Here is a 17,431-nt window from a genome sequence, read left to right as displayed (position 1 = left end):
GAAACAGGATGAGAGGAAAGGAGGGGTACTGTATGTGTGTTACAGAGAGAGAGAGAGAGATGCTGAGAGACGGTGAGGGCAAGAATAGGAGGCAGCGTCACCCGCCTAGACATGAAGGGAGGGGGAGGGCAGACAGAGTGGAAGTGGAGGGGGAGAAGAAGAGCACAATGAAGTAGTGCCATTGTCCGCCCTGGCAGCGCTGCCATTCCACCATCTGCCCCAAGTGAGGGAGAGTGTGAATGAGGGAGCGGAGGGGGGGGAGAGAAGAAGAAGCAAAAGAAGTGGAGAGGACAGTCCAACGCACAGGAGGACGAGAGGAAAGATGAAGACGCGCAGCCGACGGTGACTTTGTGAATTAACCGAGCGAAAGACGTTTTGATTCTTTTTCTTATTTTTTTTAGGGAGTGGAAGGACTGAGCGGAAGGGGAGGACGGATGAGCGGAGAACATTACCGTCATGTGAATATGGACCGCTATTTGTTGTTTAAACTCTTTGTACAGAGAAGAACAAATTCCGCTCACTTGGTTGTACTTTTTCATGTTGATATTATGATGTTCTAGTCAACCAGTGTGTTGTTGCTTACAGTCTTTTGAATATTCAGGGTTTTTTTTTTAAAAAACACAATTTTATGCAAGTTTTCTGAACCAGTGTTGTTGTACAGGCTTGTTGTTCGGTCAGTTTACGCTTACTCGCTAGACATTGCCCTAGTTGGAGCCGGTCGCATGCCGCCAACATGGCATGTCAACATTGATTGGCTTTTATGGTCGGCGCGACGCCGCTCCAACTTTGATCATTTCCTGAAAGCTATTGATCTTTCAGGGGGGGGGTTGGTCCTCCTGTTCAGTGAGACAAAGAAATAATTATGTGGAGTCATCAACGTTATGATTAGCTGCAGTCGTGTGATTCAACCGCGCTCTTTGTCTGCCAACTCTTTTTCTGCCGTTGTCAGGACTTACTCGGCAAACCTTCTCAACAGGCATCTCTTTTAACCGTCTGTTGCCATGGCAATGGCTTGCAGCTGCAGGCGGAGCGAGATGTAAAGTTTTTTCTTTGTCTGTATTACTTGTTTAAAACCGGTGCTGCTCCGTTCTTTAATTGCATCCATTCAGTGGAGATGATGCAGTCCGTTTGGATTTGTGATTGTGTCCAGTTTTTCGAAAATAGTATGAAAACACTGACTGCCTTTTGTTTTCACGCGCGAGACGGTCCCCGTCTGTGCTGAGCTCACCAGTCTCAGAGAATCAGGGTTGCTTCAGGTCACCCGTCTCCCCCTCCCCTCCCCACTCGCTATTTTGCGTTCACCCTATGGTGAGTCTCAGTCGCTTCCTTTGTCCTGATCTCACCTTAAGTCAACTGCAGCGAACCTAAATCCCCATCAGTCAAATTGTGTCCCAACTAGATGGCCTCGTGTATTGCGAGTCTTCCCTTCTGAAGTCACCTCGCTTAACCCGCGTCCCCTTCTACGCTTGAGCATCCTTTTGTGCGAGGATCTTTCAGTTCGGTTCCGTACGTCCAGACACAAGGGGACGACTTGAAATAATTGATTCTTGTTACGTGTGTGGCCGTTTCCTCGACTGTCCACGTATAGATGACTCAGGATTTCCACTCACGTTTCGTGAGTCATCTCCACTGAAGTCACCTGACCTCCCCTGTTTCCTGTGTGCGCTCAAGCATCCTTTTGGCAGCACACTACTCTTGGAACACTTCAGCTGTGCTCGTTTAAAGAAGTCAGGACGGGTTGAATCTTTTTTTTTTTAAAGAACAATCCATTTATATGTGGGGCTTGTCAGACTGTTTGGTTTGGCCTCGGCAACCCTTCGGCGGTTGACCCCCCCCCCCCCCCCCCCTCCCGGTGGCCCTGAAAGCAGGGTAACTTTTCCAGCCATACAACTTTTGTCTCACGCCGCTCGACTTTGAGCGGCTCCTACACGGTGCTCCTAATCCACGACCAGATGGATGACTAGCGAGCTTTGCTAGACAAGCCCTCTGTGGTGCTAGACTGGTTGTGGGCGACTGTTGGTCATCGCAAGCTGGTGCGTGGGACTTCAGATGTGGTCTGAAGTGTTTTTTTATTTTGTTTTTACTTCACATGAATATTGGTGCCAACCATGCAGGTGCAGGTCTTATCTCGGCAAGGTGTGTGCCGATCTCCCCGGAGGGAGTAAAGGTCAAGAGATTGCGACTATGACGAGTGCCTGAGCCACGCTGAGGCGGCGGTGTTGCCCGTTTGACTGTTTTCCTTGCGGAACTTCGGCTTGTGGGGAACTGTTAATGTTAACGGACTGTTGTTTGCCTTTAAGGTTGGACTATGCAGAATATAAGGTGGTACACTACATCTGTACAGCAGTCCACAGTTTAAAAAAAAAAAAGCTTTATCTCCAGGCGACTAAGGCCTACATCACTGCTCTTCTCTCAGGAAACTGACGACTATCTGGGCGTCTTGCTTGACATAACAAGGTCAGGGCGCCGATGCATTGAAGGGTCAGCAGAGAGAGAGTTTAATTGTGAATTACAAATCAGGTCTCATTACTATCACAACAAACCCGTTGGCCTTCATTCGCCAATGACCTGCGTCCTCTGGTGTGACATCACCACTGCACTACTGCAGTGGATGTCCGACACATATTTCCAATGGTGCTCTGGTGGTGACCAATTTCAAACCACAACAACCTCACTTGTTTTAGCCATATCAGGAACCTCAGTCAGGAATGGGCCGTTACGAGCCCACTCTTTCTGTTTTCTTATTTCACTGGTGTCTAACTAGGTGAGTAGAACCTCTAGCCGGCCCTTCTCTTGAGGCGAGGGAGGCAAGAGAAACCCGCGGTTAACAACTTTCGAAACAAGAGGCACTCTTAAACGGACAGCCTGGAGAACGGGCAAGCAGCCGCGGGAGGGGGTGAGGGGGAGATCATCTGGAAGAGGCGAGAGGAAGTGGTGGCGCGGGAGAGGGCGGAGGCGCTAGAGAGACAGAGGCTGGCTGAGTACATTGTGTGGAGGAAGAGAGAGGACTTCCAGGCGAGGCGAGGGGAGAGGGAGAAGAGAGACGGGAGTAGCGAGAAAGGGAAGGAGCCAGCGCCAGAAGTGATCTGGAAGAAGCGGGAGGAAGACAACGCGGTTAGGGAGCCAGCTAAGGCCGGTCACGGCGGACCCCAAATTGTTTGGAGGAAGAAGGAGAGGGAGTAGAAGACTTTAGCAGGCTTTAATAACAAGGGTGCTTCTACCAGGAGTGGGACACTAGCCATAAATGTGTAAGCTTGATTTCTCTCCTTTGGCCAATTGAGGTTGCAGGTGTGTGTCGTCGGCTGCTGACCAATTGAAGCCGCGCGTGTGTCGTCGCCTTGTTAGGGTGCACAGCCCTCTCGCGATTCCCCTCGGTGGCTGCTAATAGGGTTTTTATTGGCCTGTGTCAAGCTGGACAGAGCCGCCGAGGGAGCTCTCTCGCGCATACACACCTACGCTCCTTCCTCTCCGCGATATCACACACACACACACACACACACAAATGCAAGCAGCGTTGAGAGACAATCACTCGTGTTGATTTTCTTTGGTGCCACTGACAGCTGAGCTGAGAGACCATCTAGTTGGGACACAAATCTTCACCGATTGGTTTAAAAGATGGCCTGTTCGTTGGAGCAAGATGTCTTTTTTATTTATCTATTTTTTGAGCTGATCACACAATGAACTCTGCTTTGAGAAGTGAACTGATGTCAACATGTCGCGCGCCGAGACGCTCCAAAGCAACCGTCAGCATCTGTACACAGCCATCAGCCGGAAGCTCGCTCTTTTCCTAAAAGACATTTTGAACACCGCTTACATTGTGGATGAAGCCATTTTTAAAGCGGTCCACTTTGGGCTGCCTTCAACTGAGTGGAAGACTGACAACCGGACAGATGGATGCCGCTCTCGCGCTGAGGAAGACCGGCTGCGCGTCCTTAAGAGAGAAAGTCTGAAGCCAGAAAGAAATCAACCTTGATACACATCACTACAGCCTGTGTGGACTTGTTCGGACGTTCAGACTGATAAAAGCAGAACCAGTATGGAGCTTGTCCCAAAAAGCAAGTACAGCCACTTTCGAAGTGAATCGCTCAGCTCGACTGATGAGACAAACTCCAATCCATCGTCCTTCCCACCTTCAACTCCCGCCACGCCTCTCACTCCCTCTCCTGGCTTACCTTCTTCGATCTCCTCCTCCTCCCTCACTCCTATCTTGCCCCCTCCTCCTCCCCGGCCACCTGAGAACAGCCCCACCACCCTCTGCTCCTTCTTCCCAAGGATGGGCTCCTTGCGCCTGGGCGTGTCTGCCACTCTACTCCCAGGACTCAAGGCCTCCAGCAGGCCACCGCCGACCCGGGCGCCTGTCGCGTCCCCTGGGGACGACGGGAGCAACTCCAGCGAGACCTCCCCTCCGCTCCATCACCCGCTCCACCCTTTAACCGCTCCTTCTCCCCCTCCCCGACCCCCCCTACAGGAGATGAACCGGCTGGGAGGGGCGTCCAGGAGGGCACGAGTAGAAGGTGCTCAGCTCGGAGGAGATGAGTGGACGCGGCATGGCTCCTTCGTCAACAAGCCCACCCGTGGGTGGCTGCACTCTGACAACGTGGTCAGCACGACCGGCGTCTCCTACTCCGTACGGGTATGTGAAGGACTTTGTAATCTTGTCGCCATCGGCCTGCTTATACTTTTCATATACACGAGCAGTTAAAAATTTGGACGCACCTTCTCAATCAACTGGATGAGCAAGTGTGTCCAAACTTTTGACCGCGAATGTACCTAACACATAGTCCTCATCCTCTCCGTTAGCCAATAGAAGATAAGAAAACCTTTATTAGTCTCGCAATGGAGAAATTCCCGATTCACAGCAGCAAAGTTATGAAAGGAAGAAGTAGAACAACAAAATATAGGAGCTGCTGGAAAGGCAGCCACTCACGCGGCGCCATTTTGAAGTCAAAATAACAAAAATAACACAACACAACACATAGGACACAGACAGTCGTGCAATCTTCACCAATTTTCTGCATACACTTTGTTGTCTGAAGCAGTTATAGATGAAAGAGGAGAGGATCAAAGTGTCCTTTCTATACAGGTTCTTTGCACTTTTTGCCATCTAGTAGAAGGGTGATTGATTGGTCTGCCTGTCGCTATATGTTGCCGGCATAGATTGGTGATCAAAGTTACATGATTTGCCAGAATAAACAATAATTTTTTTAGTCACCTAAGTTCAATTGTGTCGTGTGCCCTGGCACAAAGGTTTGGAAAGACTTCAAGAGAGAATCAACATTCTGAATGATCATAAGTAGAAAAAAAGAATGCAGGTAGCCTGACCATTGTAATATGTGGTACGTCGCTTGCTAGCTAGCATCTGCAACAGTTAGCTGTAGATCTTTGTTTTGTTTTTTCTCAAATTTGTCATCTGTTTACAGTGTATAATCTTTTACCATAACGTTGGGTATTTTGGTGCATTTTCTTTAACTGGAGAAAATGAACCAATTGTTAGTTTTCCAATATGCGTAAAGTGAAGGAACATCCAAACGTTTCAATAGTTACTGCAACAGGAAAAGGTTGCTCATGTTACGGCGTTTGCTTCCTATTTCCTGTGCAGTACATGGGGTGCGTGGAGGTGCTACAATCCATGCGAGCGCTGGACTTCAACACCAGAACTCAGGTCACCAGGTGAGGCCCCGCGCCGTCCAAATTCTCCGTGTGTCTGGTCATGTGGTTAAAATGGAGCCAGACACATTTGTGTGTTTGCCTGCTTGTCTGTCCTTTTTCTCTGCCGCAGCGTCTGACTTGTTGTGTGTCTTCATGTCCGCTGCTTTCTTGACACCCCCCCCCCTCCCACCCCCCACTTAAATTAGAATGTTGTGGCATTCCAGTGGTTTCCTTCTGGTTTCCGTCGCAATGTTTGTGTCTGTGGCGAGCGGCGAGCACACCCCGCCGGCGACAATACGTTCAGTCATTTGATCCACGCAGCACAACAAGCGAGTCCAGGAAGGTGTCGGCGTTTATGATGTGCAACACCGTGCTTGCATGTTGTAAATCTTTCAGGGAGGCCATCTCGGTGGTGTGCGAGGCTGTGCCGGGAGCCAAAGGAGCCCAGCGACGAAGAAAGGTACACAGCAAGCACATTGTCTCCGCGTGCACACCCATACGGGACATCATTTATTTATACTGCTTAAGTGGGCAGCAGTGGTAAAGGCTTTTCTGGACGAGAGCTAGATTTAGCTTGATTGTCCACTCTGTGGTCAGTTGGCTATGCAATCGCACGCTCTGGCGAATCATACATGCGTCTGAATTTAGTTTGATTGCGCAGTCCTGCGGATAATGGCGTACTCGCAGGTAATTACCGATCACGCACGCCAGTCATAGGTGGAGCCGCCAAAGTCAAACACAATGCGACTTCCAAGTTAGTCCCATAGCGCATTAAGTGGAGTGGAAGTTCTTGGCCTTTTATACGAACTGTATCGCTGCAATAATTCCACTTGCATACATAATTTTTGTTGTGAAACCCCAGATGATACAATGCGGGATTTATTGATTACATAATAGACACTTCTCTTCATTGGCCCTAATCCTCTTCCGTACACTTCGACTGTCCGACGCTCATGGAAAAAGTAGTAGTAGAATCTCGCATGAGCAGTTGAAAGCCGTTCTTCCTCTCTGTGTGCCACCAAATTTTCTGTTTGACTTTTGAGCCATTTTTTTGTAAATTGTACCAATTTTGGGGCGTGTGCATAGATGGAGTCAGTGTTAAACTCCAACAGCTGGTCTCTGCTCGGTATTCTTGTCAAACAAAAAGCAGACAGGTGGCTATATTCACTGGCCCCATGCCATAGCACTGTTTGACCAAGGAATGCCTTGCCCGTCGCAGAGCATAACTGACACGATTCTAAAATTTAACTACTCTAAAAGGTCTCTGTAATCTCTGGTTATTCCAGCTCGGCATGTGAGTCCTATCCCAAGATTCTTTTCAGGAACTGGCTGGCACAATGGTCCTGGTGTTCAGTGTGTGTGTGTGTGTGTGTGTGTGTGTGTGTGTGTGTGTGTGTGTGTGTGTGTGTGTGTGTGTGTGTGTGCGCGTGTGTGTGTGTGTGTGTGTGTGTGTGATGTTCTTGTCCAGGCCTTTGTGGATCATCCTGTCTGCTCCTCATGGGCCACAGTTGGCCTTGCCAAGCAGACAGGATCGATTTCACAATTGCAGCTGTTCTCTCCCGCCTTCACCCCAGCCATGAGAACTTCCACACATGCGGGTTTCTTACGCAGACATGCTGAGATTTTTTTTTTTTTTAACCTCGAAGCCAGGGGTCGGCAACCCAAAATGTTGAAAGAGACATACAGTATAGGACTGTCAGATTTATCCAATTTGACACTTAATAAATAAAACACAAGGAGGAGACAGGAGACTCAATTCTGGTACCAGGAGGGAACGAAGCGTTTGGTTTCGGTTCTCGGCACGTCACCCCTCACGATCTCCTCCTTCACCCCCTCATTTATTGGGAAATCTACTACATAGGTGTGTCCAATCTAAAGGGTGGGGGCTGTTGAACACACACTGAACTTGTTTGACTATGTGTGTGTATGTGAGTGTAAATTACGTACATGTGTGCAATGGTTACAAAAACATCACGTTGCAGCTGGTGTTGAGGGCTCCATTCACTGTCCAACCTTGCTCACTGTTTCGTCTTAACACTTATCTCTTCCCAACCACGTCCTCGGAAAGGTGGTTGCGTCCCTAAACTTCCACACAGTGCACGAAGCATTCTTGAGTATAAATGCGAATATATAATGGATAAAAAGATGATAAATGTGAGTACATTGTGATTAATATATATAATGATTCAGAAGCAATATATCTTTATTAAAAGCATAAGCGTTCTTCATTGCGAGCATAATCAACCAATCAATCACTCACTATCAATATAACATTAATAATAACATTAATGATAAGCGAATGTATGATAACTAAAAATAATCAACCTATCAAGGACAAAAGAAAAATGTCTGGAGCCGCAAAAAAAATAAATAAAAGCCTTCTATAAAACTTACAATGAAGGAAACACATGTTGTATGTGTGTAGGAGACTGGACTGTCTCAGAATTGTTTGTTATTCATTGTTCACAAACGCCCCCATAGAATTTATTTTGTGATTTCCTCGCTTGATCTTCTGTTTTGGTGCATTATATTCGCTTTTCTTAGTGTCAATGAAGTGATCATTAATTTCCGTTTTTCGGAGGCTGTCTTTGAACGCCTCTCGAGTTGAACGAGAAGAGAGAAGGCACGGAGTCAGACGCAGACGTCTCTGTGTTTGTCGAGACCGTTAAAAGCATAAATAAAGTGTACGTTTTTAAAAACTAACACCACAGCTCTCCTTTTTCGGAGCTCCAACATGTATCTATATCTATTTGAGCTATGTTAGCCTCCTATCAAAATATTTTCCATTTTCAAACATTTTTTATAAAGCTCCAGGGAGCCACTAGATGTCGCTAAAGAGCCGCATGCAGCTCTGGAGCCGCGTGTTGCCGACCCCCGCTCTCAGCCAACGGTCACCAAATGTTGCCCGCGGACACCAGATGGCCCCCAAGGGCCACATGAGTCACTTGCAGGCCTGTTCTCGAAGGAGCACAGCGGTGATGGGAGTTTGTGGTTTCATAGGAATGTTGAAGAAGAAATCATTTGTAAATGTAAACACTTTTGCAGAGAAAAATAGAAATCAAGTGTTGTATATTGGTGTTTATGTTTCCTACCTGTATTGGCTTCACACAGAAGTGTGAATCAAACTAGGGCCCTTTGAATGAATCGGCTCTTCAAAAAGGCCGGTGACCCACGCTCTTAGAACATGTTTGTTTATTTCCGTTTTCACTCCTTTGCAGCCGTCCTCACGCTGCCTCACGTCTATTCTCGGCAAGAGCAACCTGCAGTTTGCTGGCATGACAATCAGCCTCACCATCTCCACAAGCAGCCTCAACCTGCTGGAATCGGACTGCAAACAGGTGGGACAGAATCTCTGTTTGGCAGTGTCGACGAATGCGCACACTGCAGTAATCCCATGTTTTATCAGAGACAGAGAAAAAAAAAAAGCCAATACGTAACATCCGAGTGATAATACTAGAATTGACACATTTCCATCCAGTGGGTGTTGCAAGCGCAAAGGATGAACAGGGTTTGCGTAACGTGAGAGATAACATGCAAATTATAGCACAGTGGCAATATTTAACATCTTCAGGTCAAATTCCAGAGGGAAACGCCAACGTTGGGCAGGTAACGTGGGTGTGCTTCCTCAGTCAAGGGCTCTTTGTGTGTAAATTCCAAATATGAATTCAAGGCCTGGCCTACAGTGCAACATTTGAAGCTCAACACAACAAACAGTTCAGCGATGCTGCCGAGCGTCATTGTTGTTCAAAACTGTCACCATCATTAAACATTTGTACATTTATTATCTATATTTATAATAGCACAGTTTTAAGATAAATGTTATCTTTTTTTCTTTTTACCACCTTTTAAAACCAGTGCCTGGGTTTTAAAAGGGGGGAAAAAATGGAATCGTTGATTTATAGCGCATTTCAAACACAATGTAACACAATATGCTTCACATACCGGAATTAAAACACAGTTAAAGAGATTTTAAAGCAAAATTATTTTTTTTTAAATTGCTTACTAAAAGTGTGTACAGTGCAGCGCAAGAACAAGAATTTCCAAAACATGATTTTAAAAATACTTGGATAGACCTACGTCATAGGTATGTGAAAATAGCTTAATTTTTTTATGTATTTCATTTTATTTTTATTTACAAGGATATAAAAGCCTTTACACTTTATTGGTAGGTTTTTAATCTTTATTCATTCATGTGATTCACTCTGGTAATAAAGGATACCATCAAATTGGGAGTCTGCATTATACACAAGTACAAAAAACAAAAACTTTTTAAGGTTGATTTTAGGAGGCGCACACGGATGCACGGTATTCATGGGATTTTACGGTAAATATACTCAATAATATTGCATGCGCAAATATTGTTTTCATCTCAGTAAAAAAATGTGCCATTTGCGGGTCATTTTCAACCCCCACAATTAGCCATTCTGCTTCATCTACATGCTATTTATGTTAGCGTCTGTTACGTAAATGGGATTTTCTTCACTTTTCATTGCTCGTAGCGAAACGATTTCCTATGTTCCAATTTCCAATTGTAACGAAATGTTTTTTGAATTGCTCAAAGCAGGCAGGGGGTGTTGCCTATAAAAGCTAAGCTGGAAGTGATGCGCAGTCCCACGAAAAAGTTTAATAAAATGTGCTTGTTGGAACAGTAATTATGCTGCAAGATCTTTTTCCCCCCACAAAGACTGTCCTTCAATTCCTGTCAATGACTATTTCCACGGACAACTATTTTTGCAGCCCTTTTTATAGTCTGTATTCTTGTTTTCCAATGGAGAGATGGTAGAAAGTAGTCCAGCCTGTACTTTTTAATGCAAACAGGCCACCCATTCGCAAAATTGGCAGACAGTATTGTCAAGTGTTAATGCTGTTATTGATCCGTTCTCCACTTTAGTTGTAAACTGTTGAAACAATGTCCCACGTGTTGCCCTAAGCATCTTTAGCCCCGCTGCAGTTCATGGCACTCGCGTGATGGAAAAACCAAGCGCGTGTGCCAGTAACAACTCTGCATTTGTCTCGCCACCCACATGCTCTCATCCGCCGTCCCTCATGTCATCCGCCTCTCTTTCTCTCTCTATCTCTCTCTGTCTGTCTGTCTGCCTCCTCGTCCTCTTCCCTTTTTGCTCCACAGATAATCGCCAATCATCACATGCAGTCCATCTCCTTCGCCTCTGGAGGAGACCCAGTGAGTCACCCGAGCCCCTTCTCCGAGTTCACATCTCTCTCACTGGCCTTTTTCCGTCTTCCTCCAACCCAGCCTGCATATCCGTCCTTCCTGCTTCTTTCTGTCATCTTCTATTCCAATGATTACCACTCACCCCACCACCGCCTCGCCGGTCTCCTTCTTGATCTTATTATTACTCCCGCTTATCTCTCTTTCAGCTCTGTGTTGTGTTTTTCCTAACTCCTGCTACAACTCGAAAAGGCTGCGGCTTTTGGTCTTTCTTCTTGTCAGCCTTTCTTCTTCTTCCTATATTGATCCCCTGGTCCCACACCCCAGTCGCCCCCTAATCGTCTCTGCCTTTCTCTCTCAGGACACGGCTGAGTACGTAGCATATGTGGCCAAAGACCCAGTCAACCAAAGGGGTGAGCAAAAGCAACAACATTGTCATTCTTGTTTTTTTTGTTGAGAAGGAAGAAATTTCATCTGTGTTGTATGTTACACATGCAACACATTTGACAATAAAGTTGTATTCAATTCAATTCTGTCACTTTAAGTCTTTCCGATACACAACGACACAAATGATGAGTTGGCGAAGTGTCAAACTGCTTCAGTATAGCACCAGCTACTGTTTCGGAGAACTCACTTAATGCCCCCCCCCCCCCCCCCACACACACCTTTTGGTGTCGGTGGCTGATATCGGCGACCTTCACGAGTACCTTGCAATAAAGCCGGTAGGGTATCGGTACTCGCACATATTTAAAAATAAATGTACTGAAGTACAATATGAATAAAATAAAACTACAGTATAAACACTAAAATGGAATGGACTCAAGTAACCTTGTGTCTAGACAGCAGTTGAACATAAATGAAGGCACACAACTCTGTGACATGGCCACGCTGACAAAGAAAGGATGCATTTATATGAGGAGATGCACTTATTAGTTTCAAATCGACAACATACCAGGTGGCTAATTGAGTCATAGTGTTTATTAGAGTGGAGGACACAGTTTGAGAAACGATGGCACAGTAAACCAAGTTCTTTAATTAAGTGTCCATGACTGTTGCCCTACTAGGGTGTTTGTCGAACTATCTATAATATTTGAGTAAATGCCGATCTTTCTCTACCTGCCTTGCAGCATGTCACATTCTCGAATGCGCTGAGGGTTTAGCCCAGGAAGTCATCAGCACCATCGGCCAGGCCTTTGAACTGCGCTTCAAACAGTACTTAAAAAACCCACCCAAACTCGTCACGCCTCATGACAGGTACTCATGCGCGCCTGATAATTGGATGCCCCTTCAGTTTGGATGCAATCTCGTCATTTTTCTGTTTTGGTCGCCACTCTCTACATCAGAATGGCTCCGTTCGATGGCTCTGCATGGGAGGAAGAGGACGACGAGGCCGCCCTCCTGCCTGACGTCCCATACTACAATAACTTCCCCGGTAAACAGCCTCCCCCTGGTGGTCTGGTTGACATGAGACCACGTCCGGGAGCTACACTGGTGAGACAAACAAGATTTATGCATCCATGCATTGCTTTCACATGAAACACCGATCCTGGTGGTTCTGCGATTTAGAGATAAGAGCATAATCGATTGTAAAGCAAGGGTAACAGACTCTGTTTAATATCAGCACATCACAATTGACTGTTTCATCCTTTTAACCGGCCAAAGGCAAACATTCTGCCAATACGGGACAATTGTAAATGTGTATACTGTAAATCATTTCTGGTGTGTGTGCGTGTGTGTGTGTTTGCAGCCTTATGGACAACCTGGTCAGAATGACATTCACAAGCAGCCTCTGCCACCTCTGCCAGGTGAGCTCCTTTTGCCCTTGAGACAGCAGATGGCATGTGCCAAGGTTATCATTCAGGTGCAGAATGAAGAGTGAAAGATGAAATATGCGAAGCATAAGCTATATTTAAGCGCGTGCTTTTTAGTAGGTGCCAAGGAAGGAGGGCGAGAGATGTTTGATGACCCCTCTTACGTCAATGTGGATAAGTCCCGCCCCCCAGTCGCCGCCAATGGAAACGCTCACAGAGATGCTTTCGACATGAGTAAGTTACTCTTGACTCGAACCACAGCACTTACTATATGTCACTCACCTTCAAAGTAATTGTACAAAATGGATATGTCATCATCATTTCTTTATTTTATTTACTCATTTGTTCAAGATAAAATTGCTACTGTCAAGGATGTTTGTGCCAAAATAGTAAATCAATCAAATATGGGAAGCATAATCAAATGATACTGAACATACCGCTGGTAATGGATATTCTACACATTTAAGGACAGACCGAAAGTCTGACTTAGACACCTTTTACCATCCCACTTAGATTTCCACATCTTGTGAATAGTGCCAGAAAATACATAAAAACATTGTAAATGGAGTCAATACATCTTGTCCTCCTAATACAAGCATAAATCCCAATTGTCTTTAAAGAGCCATTTGATGATGCCCTCGGGGGCTCCGTGACTGCAGCGCCCCCTCTGGTGGAGCAGCTACAGTGCGAGACTTGGTTCCATGGCAGTTTAAGTCGCAGGGAGGCGGAGAGGCTGCTGGGCCGCGATGGAGACTTTCTAGTGCGGGAGTCGGGAACCACTCCGGGGCAGTACGTGCTCACGGGGCAGCAGGGCGGTCAGCCCAAACACCTGCTCCTCGTCGACCCGGAGGGAGTGGTGAGTCCCGAGGGAAACACGGGAATCTTGCATGCAGTTCCATGTCCAAATTTATTCTCAATCTTCTCAACAGAAGGGGCCATCGTATTATAGTTTGCTATACAAGTTTAGTCAAATCAACCCTTTCGGGGACAACAGTTATGGCAGTGTGCATCAAAAATAATATTTCGCCAACATTTTTGCATTCGAAGCACAAATTGAAGAGCAACATGACAGCTGCATGTGTACGACATGCTGCCAATAAATGGCTCCGATAGAACAAGCGCTTCACATTTTCAGTAGATTGCAATACAGTGCATGCAGTAACAAGGTCCTTTGGAATAGTGCAGAGGTTTGGTTTTCCTCACTATGAGGGCGATAAATCAATTTTAAATGTGAAAAGAATGCAAATTTGGAGTATTTTCATGAATACACATTTTCACTAGGTTTTGCGACTTGTCATTTGCGGCCAGAACACATCCCGTCAAAATGACTAACTTCTCAAATTTGCCAGGATATGAAAGATGTAGATTCACCAACATATGTTTTGTTCTCACAGGTTCGTACAAAAGACCATCGGTTCGAGAGCGTGAGTCACCTGATCAGTTACCACATGGACAACAGACTCCCCATCGTTTCGGCGGGAAGTGAAGTGTGTCTGCAACAGCCGGTGGAGCGCAGAGCCTGAAAGAAAAAAAAAAAAACATCTTCGGCTCCACCAAATACAACCACAGGAATACACACAACAACACCAAAAGAAGAAAAAAAAGGAAAATAAAGGTGTGCAAAATCTCTGACATGCTGCTGTTGTAAACCAAACTGTGAACTGCAGTCCCAATTATCTGGCAAGCGACCCTGAAGCACTGCTGCATCGTCTCCACAGTCTATCGTGAAGCAGGGAGCAAAGTCCAGGAAACTAAATGCAACTTCAAAAGAAATCAACCATGGAAAACAGGTCTTAATTTGTAATCATTCAAAAAAAACAACAACAACAAACAAAAAGGAACGTGGAAAATAGCAGCATGAATAGAACATGAACTTGCATGCTTTCATTGTGATTTCCATCCTTGAACGTGTTGCTGGGCAGAAAAACAAGCTTTGTTTTATTTATGCATATACATATATGTATATATATATATATGTGTGTGTGTGTGTGTGTGTGTGTATATATATATATATGTATGTATATGTATGTGTGTGTACAAACTCAAAAAACTTCAAAAGCAGCCTTGAAGACCCTAACCACTCCGCCCCTTAAGGACTGTTGAACTTGTAATATGGGGGAAAAAAGCATGTATGCAAAACTGGGACTGCTATGCCAATGATCATGTTTATTTTGTTTTTTTTAAAACATTTTTTCTTTCTTTTTATGTATTCTTTTTTTCTCGTGACATACTGGACTTCATAGGAGTGATTACACAACACCTGTCATGCCAAAGAACAGCAGAGGATTTGCGCGGGGAGTCTAATTAGCAACAACACAATGCATATTTCCAAATGTATTTTGTATCGTGATCTTGGATGCATCACCCGTAGATAATTGTGCAATGATGTCACCAGACAGCTTAGTAATAATGAGTGGAGATCCTTTTCGGTTACTAGACACGAGAATACAGTGGAACCTCCAATAGTATGAATGAATTACGTGGTCGAACATAAAACCTCGGTGATGTTTCAATTAACAATCACAGCAAGTATGAAAAGAAGTCAAAAACTGAATTCAATGTATTGAGTCCAGCAATGGAGAGAACAGAACCGGGAATACAGTCGCCTAGTGCACTTTATAGTTCAGTTACATTAGCATCTACTTATTCAATGAAAGTTGTGTTGTTGATTGTGGGCAGCACAGTGCGCTATGGTTGGCATGTCTGCCTCACAGTTGAGAGATTCTGGGTTCCAATCTTGGCTCCAGTCTTGCTGTGTGGACTTTGCATGTTCTTCCATCTTCCGCATCCTGCAAAAAAATTCATGCTGGGTTCGAAATTGTCTCTTATGTTTGGACGTTTTTGTCTATACGTGCTTGGCTGGCGACCAGAACAGGGTGTGCATGTACCCTGGCAGGCTCCACCTAACCTGTGACCTTACCGAGGCCAAAAAATAAAATGGCTGTTCTGTCATTTTGAATGTGATGGGAGGATCCGTATCTGACTGTTCCACCACAATCAACTCCGCACAGACAAAATGAATAATGGTCCCTTCACTGAATAATTCAAACATCCGTTAGCATATCTGCATGTTCTGCACATATATGCATGTTTTGTTTTCCTCGCCGAGTACGCACATTCCAAGACCATGTATGTTGGCGTCATTTAAATTGACCATAGGTATGAATGTAAGGTGAACACTTGTTCATGTATATGGACCCTATACAACTGGTGTGTGTGACCAGCCCAGGATGTACCCTGACTCGCACCCAAAGTCGGCTAGAATAGTCTCCAGCTCACAACCCAAATGAGAAAACCGCCCTCTAGAAATTGGATAGATGGATGCAATTCATTGTACCGTGAAGCCTTTTCTTGTTCGTGTCACACTTGGTAAGACTTTGAGGAGCATTTAATTGTTCTGCCTGTCACTACTTCATTGGCAAAGGCGAACAACAAAGAGATATCGTTTGTTGTCAGTAATTAAGCAGAATTTGACCCAATGATGAGAATCACTACTTTAGATGCTGACTTTCGGGCCCCATTTTTTGTAAAAATGCCACCCGACGTTTAGGACATTGGAGGTTCCACTGTATGTCTGCGTTGACAATCTACTGGCTCCCGTGTAAATCTGCAGACAAGAATGTAAAGGTAACGCGATGGATTTTTGCCAATGCTGCACGTGTCATTCGGACTAGATGTATACTTGAGTGTGATTTGTTTCTTTTAAACAGAAGGAACCAGAAAGCCAAATGTCACTCCACGGTCCGCTGTTGTCATCGTCGTCGTCAGCGGTTCATGTTCTAGTTGTTTTGCAATCTCTTTGTGCCTTGTTTCTTCAATGCAGTCACAAGAGACATGAAAAAAAAAAAGACATGTCAGTAAACATGCTGTTCCAGTGATGGCAATTGCTTCTGATGCACGCATTGAGCTAGCTTGTACAGTCACAGATACTTGATGTCACCTGTTGTTTTTGGGGGGAGGGCGGCGGGGGGGATTTCCTGAGCATCAGGAAATAACCTTGACTATCTTGCGAACCTGATGAGTAGCTCACATGGAGCTTTAGATGGAGGGGTGGAACGTGTTGATATTTGAGAAGGGATTTTTTTTTTCCTAGTCACGCGGTAGCTCAAACTGTACCTGCGGTAGCTCAAACTGTACCTGCCTGGACGCACACACGCACTGCTTTAGGTCCAGGCTGCGATAGTAGACCCGCACCATTCGTCAAGTGGTCTTGTGTCCATCACAGCTGCCTTTGTCGCATGATTACAAAATCAATTTTTACATTTAGTAAGGTGGGGAGGTTTTTTTGTATGTGTGTCGGTGGTGGTGACAATGTGACTTGATGATTTGTGTCTTTGGAAAAAAAAAAAGCTGATGTTCTTTACAAAAAAAATTGTACACAGGTGATTAGATTTTTTTTCTGTGTTTTTGTTTTAATACTTGTCCATAGGGAAAATATATGTTTACATCTGTAACTGAAAGTCTAGATTGCATATATAAATAAATGCATATATCATTCATTGATTTTGGTAGCACTTTTGAATTCCTGCTCGTAAAGTCACGAAAGCCAAACAGGGCTGTTTATAAAATGGAAGTCAAGTCAAAACACTGTGATGTAATTTTTTGGTCGCCTCCTGAGATGGATGAAAATGGGTGGATTTTTTAAATTAACGGTCATTTTCCACAAGCGCAACATGAATCAGAATGCCGTGACATCGCCAACTACTGGCCTGGCATATATATTACAGCATTTTTAGTACTGTATAAAGGAAGAATCATGAAGAAACTTTTGGATACAGCTTTCTTCAATTGATCTTGTTTT

The 17,431-nt window shown here is 45.1% G+C and overlaps 1 protein-coding gene across 3 annotated transcripts; it reads left to right on the top strand.

The window, feature by feature from the left end:
- The first annotated feature begins 52 nt into the window (after positions 1–52).
- On the top strand, positions 53–17,133 carry shc1 (SHC (Src homology 2 domain containing) transforming protein 1). Of its 3 annotated transcripts, none has more exons than XM_086112584.1 (12): positions 53–4,633; positions 5,600–5,670; positions 6,046–6,109; positions 8,868–8,987; positions 10,778–10,831; positions 11,181–11,232; positions 11,947–12,073; positions 12,163–12,310; positions 12,567–12,624; positions 12,751–12,864; positions 13,251–13,486; positions 14,025–17,133. In XM_086112584.1, the coding sequence occupies exons 1-12, from the start codon at positions 4,037–4,039 to the stop codon at positions 14,151–14,153; spliced, it is 1,770 nt and encodes a 589-aa protein (XP_085968710.1). In that variant the 5' UTR covers positions 53–4,036; the 3' UTR covers positions 14,154–17,133. The 3 variants fall into 3 exon arrangements, with proteins under 3 accessions (XP_085968710.1, XP_085968711.1, XP_085968709.1); XM_086112583.1 differs by having other exon boundaries at positions 55–4,633; positions 12,748–12,864; XM_086112585.1 differs by lacking the exon at positions 10,778–10,831 and having other exon boundaries at positions 54–4,633; positions 12,748–12,864.
- The last annotated feature ends 298 nt before the right edge of the window (positions 17,134–17,431 follow it).

Source organism: Hippocampus guttulatus, chromosome 6 (genome assembly GCF_054856545.1).
Source record: "Hippocampus guttulatus isolate MCC_2025c chromosome 6, RoL_Hgut_1.0, whole genome shotgun sequence".
Lineage (NCBI taxonomy): Eukaryota > Metazoa > Chordata > Actinopteri > Syngnathiformes > Syngnathidae > Hippocampus > Hippocampus guttulatus.
The sequence above is the reverse complement of the archived record's forward strand: the minus strand, read 5'-3'. Positions and strand labels throughout refer to the sequence as shown.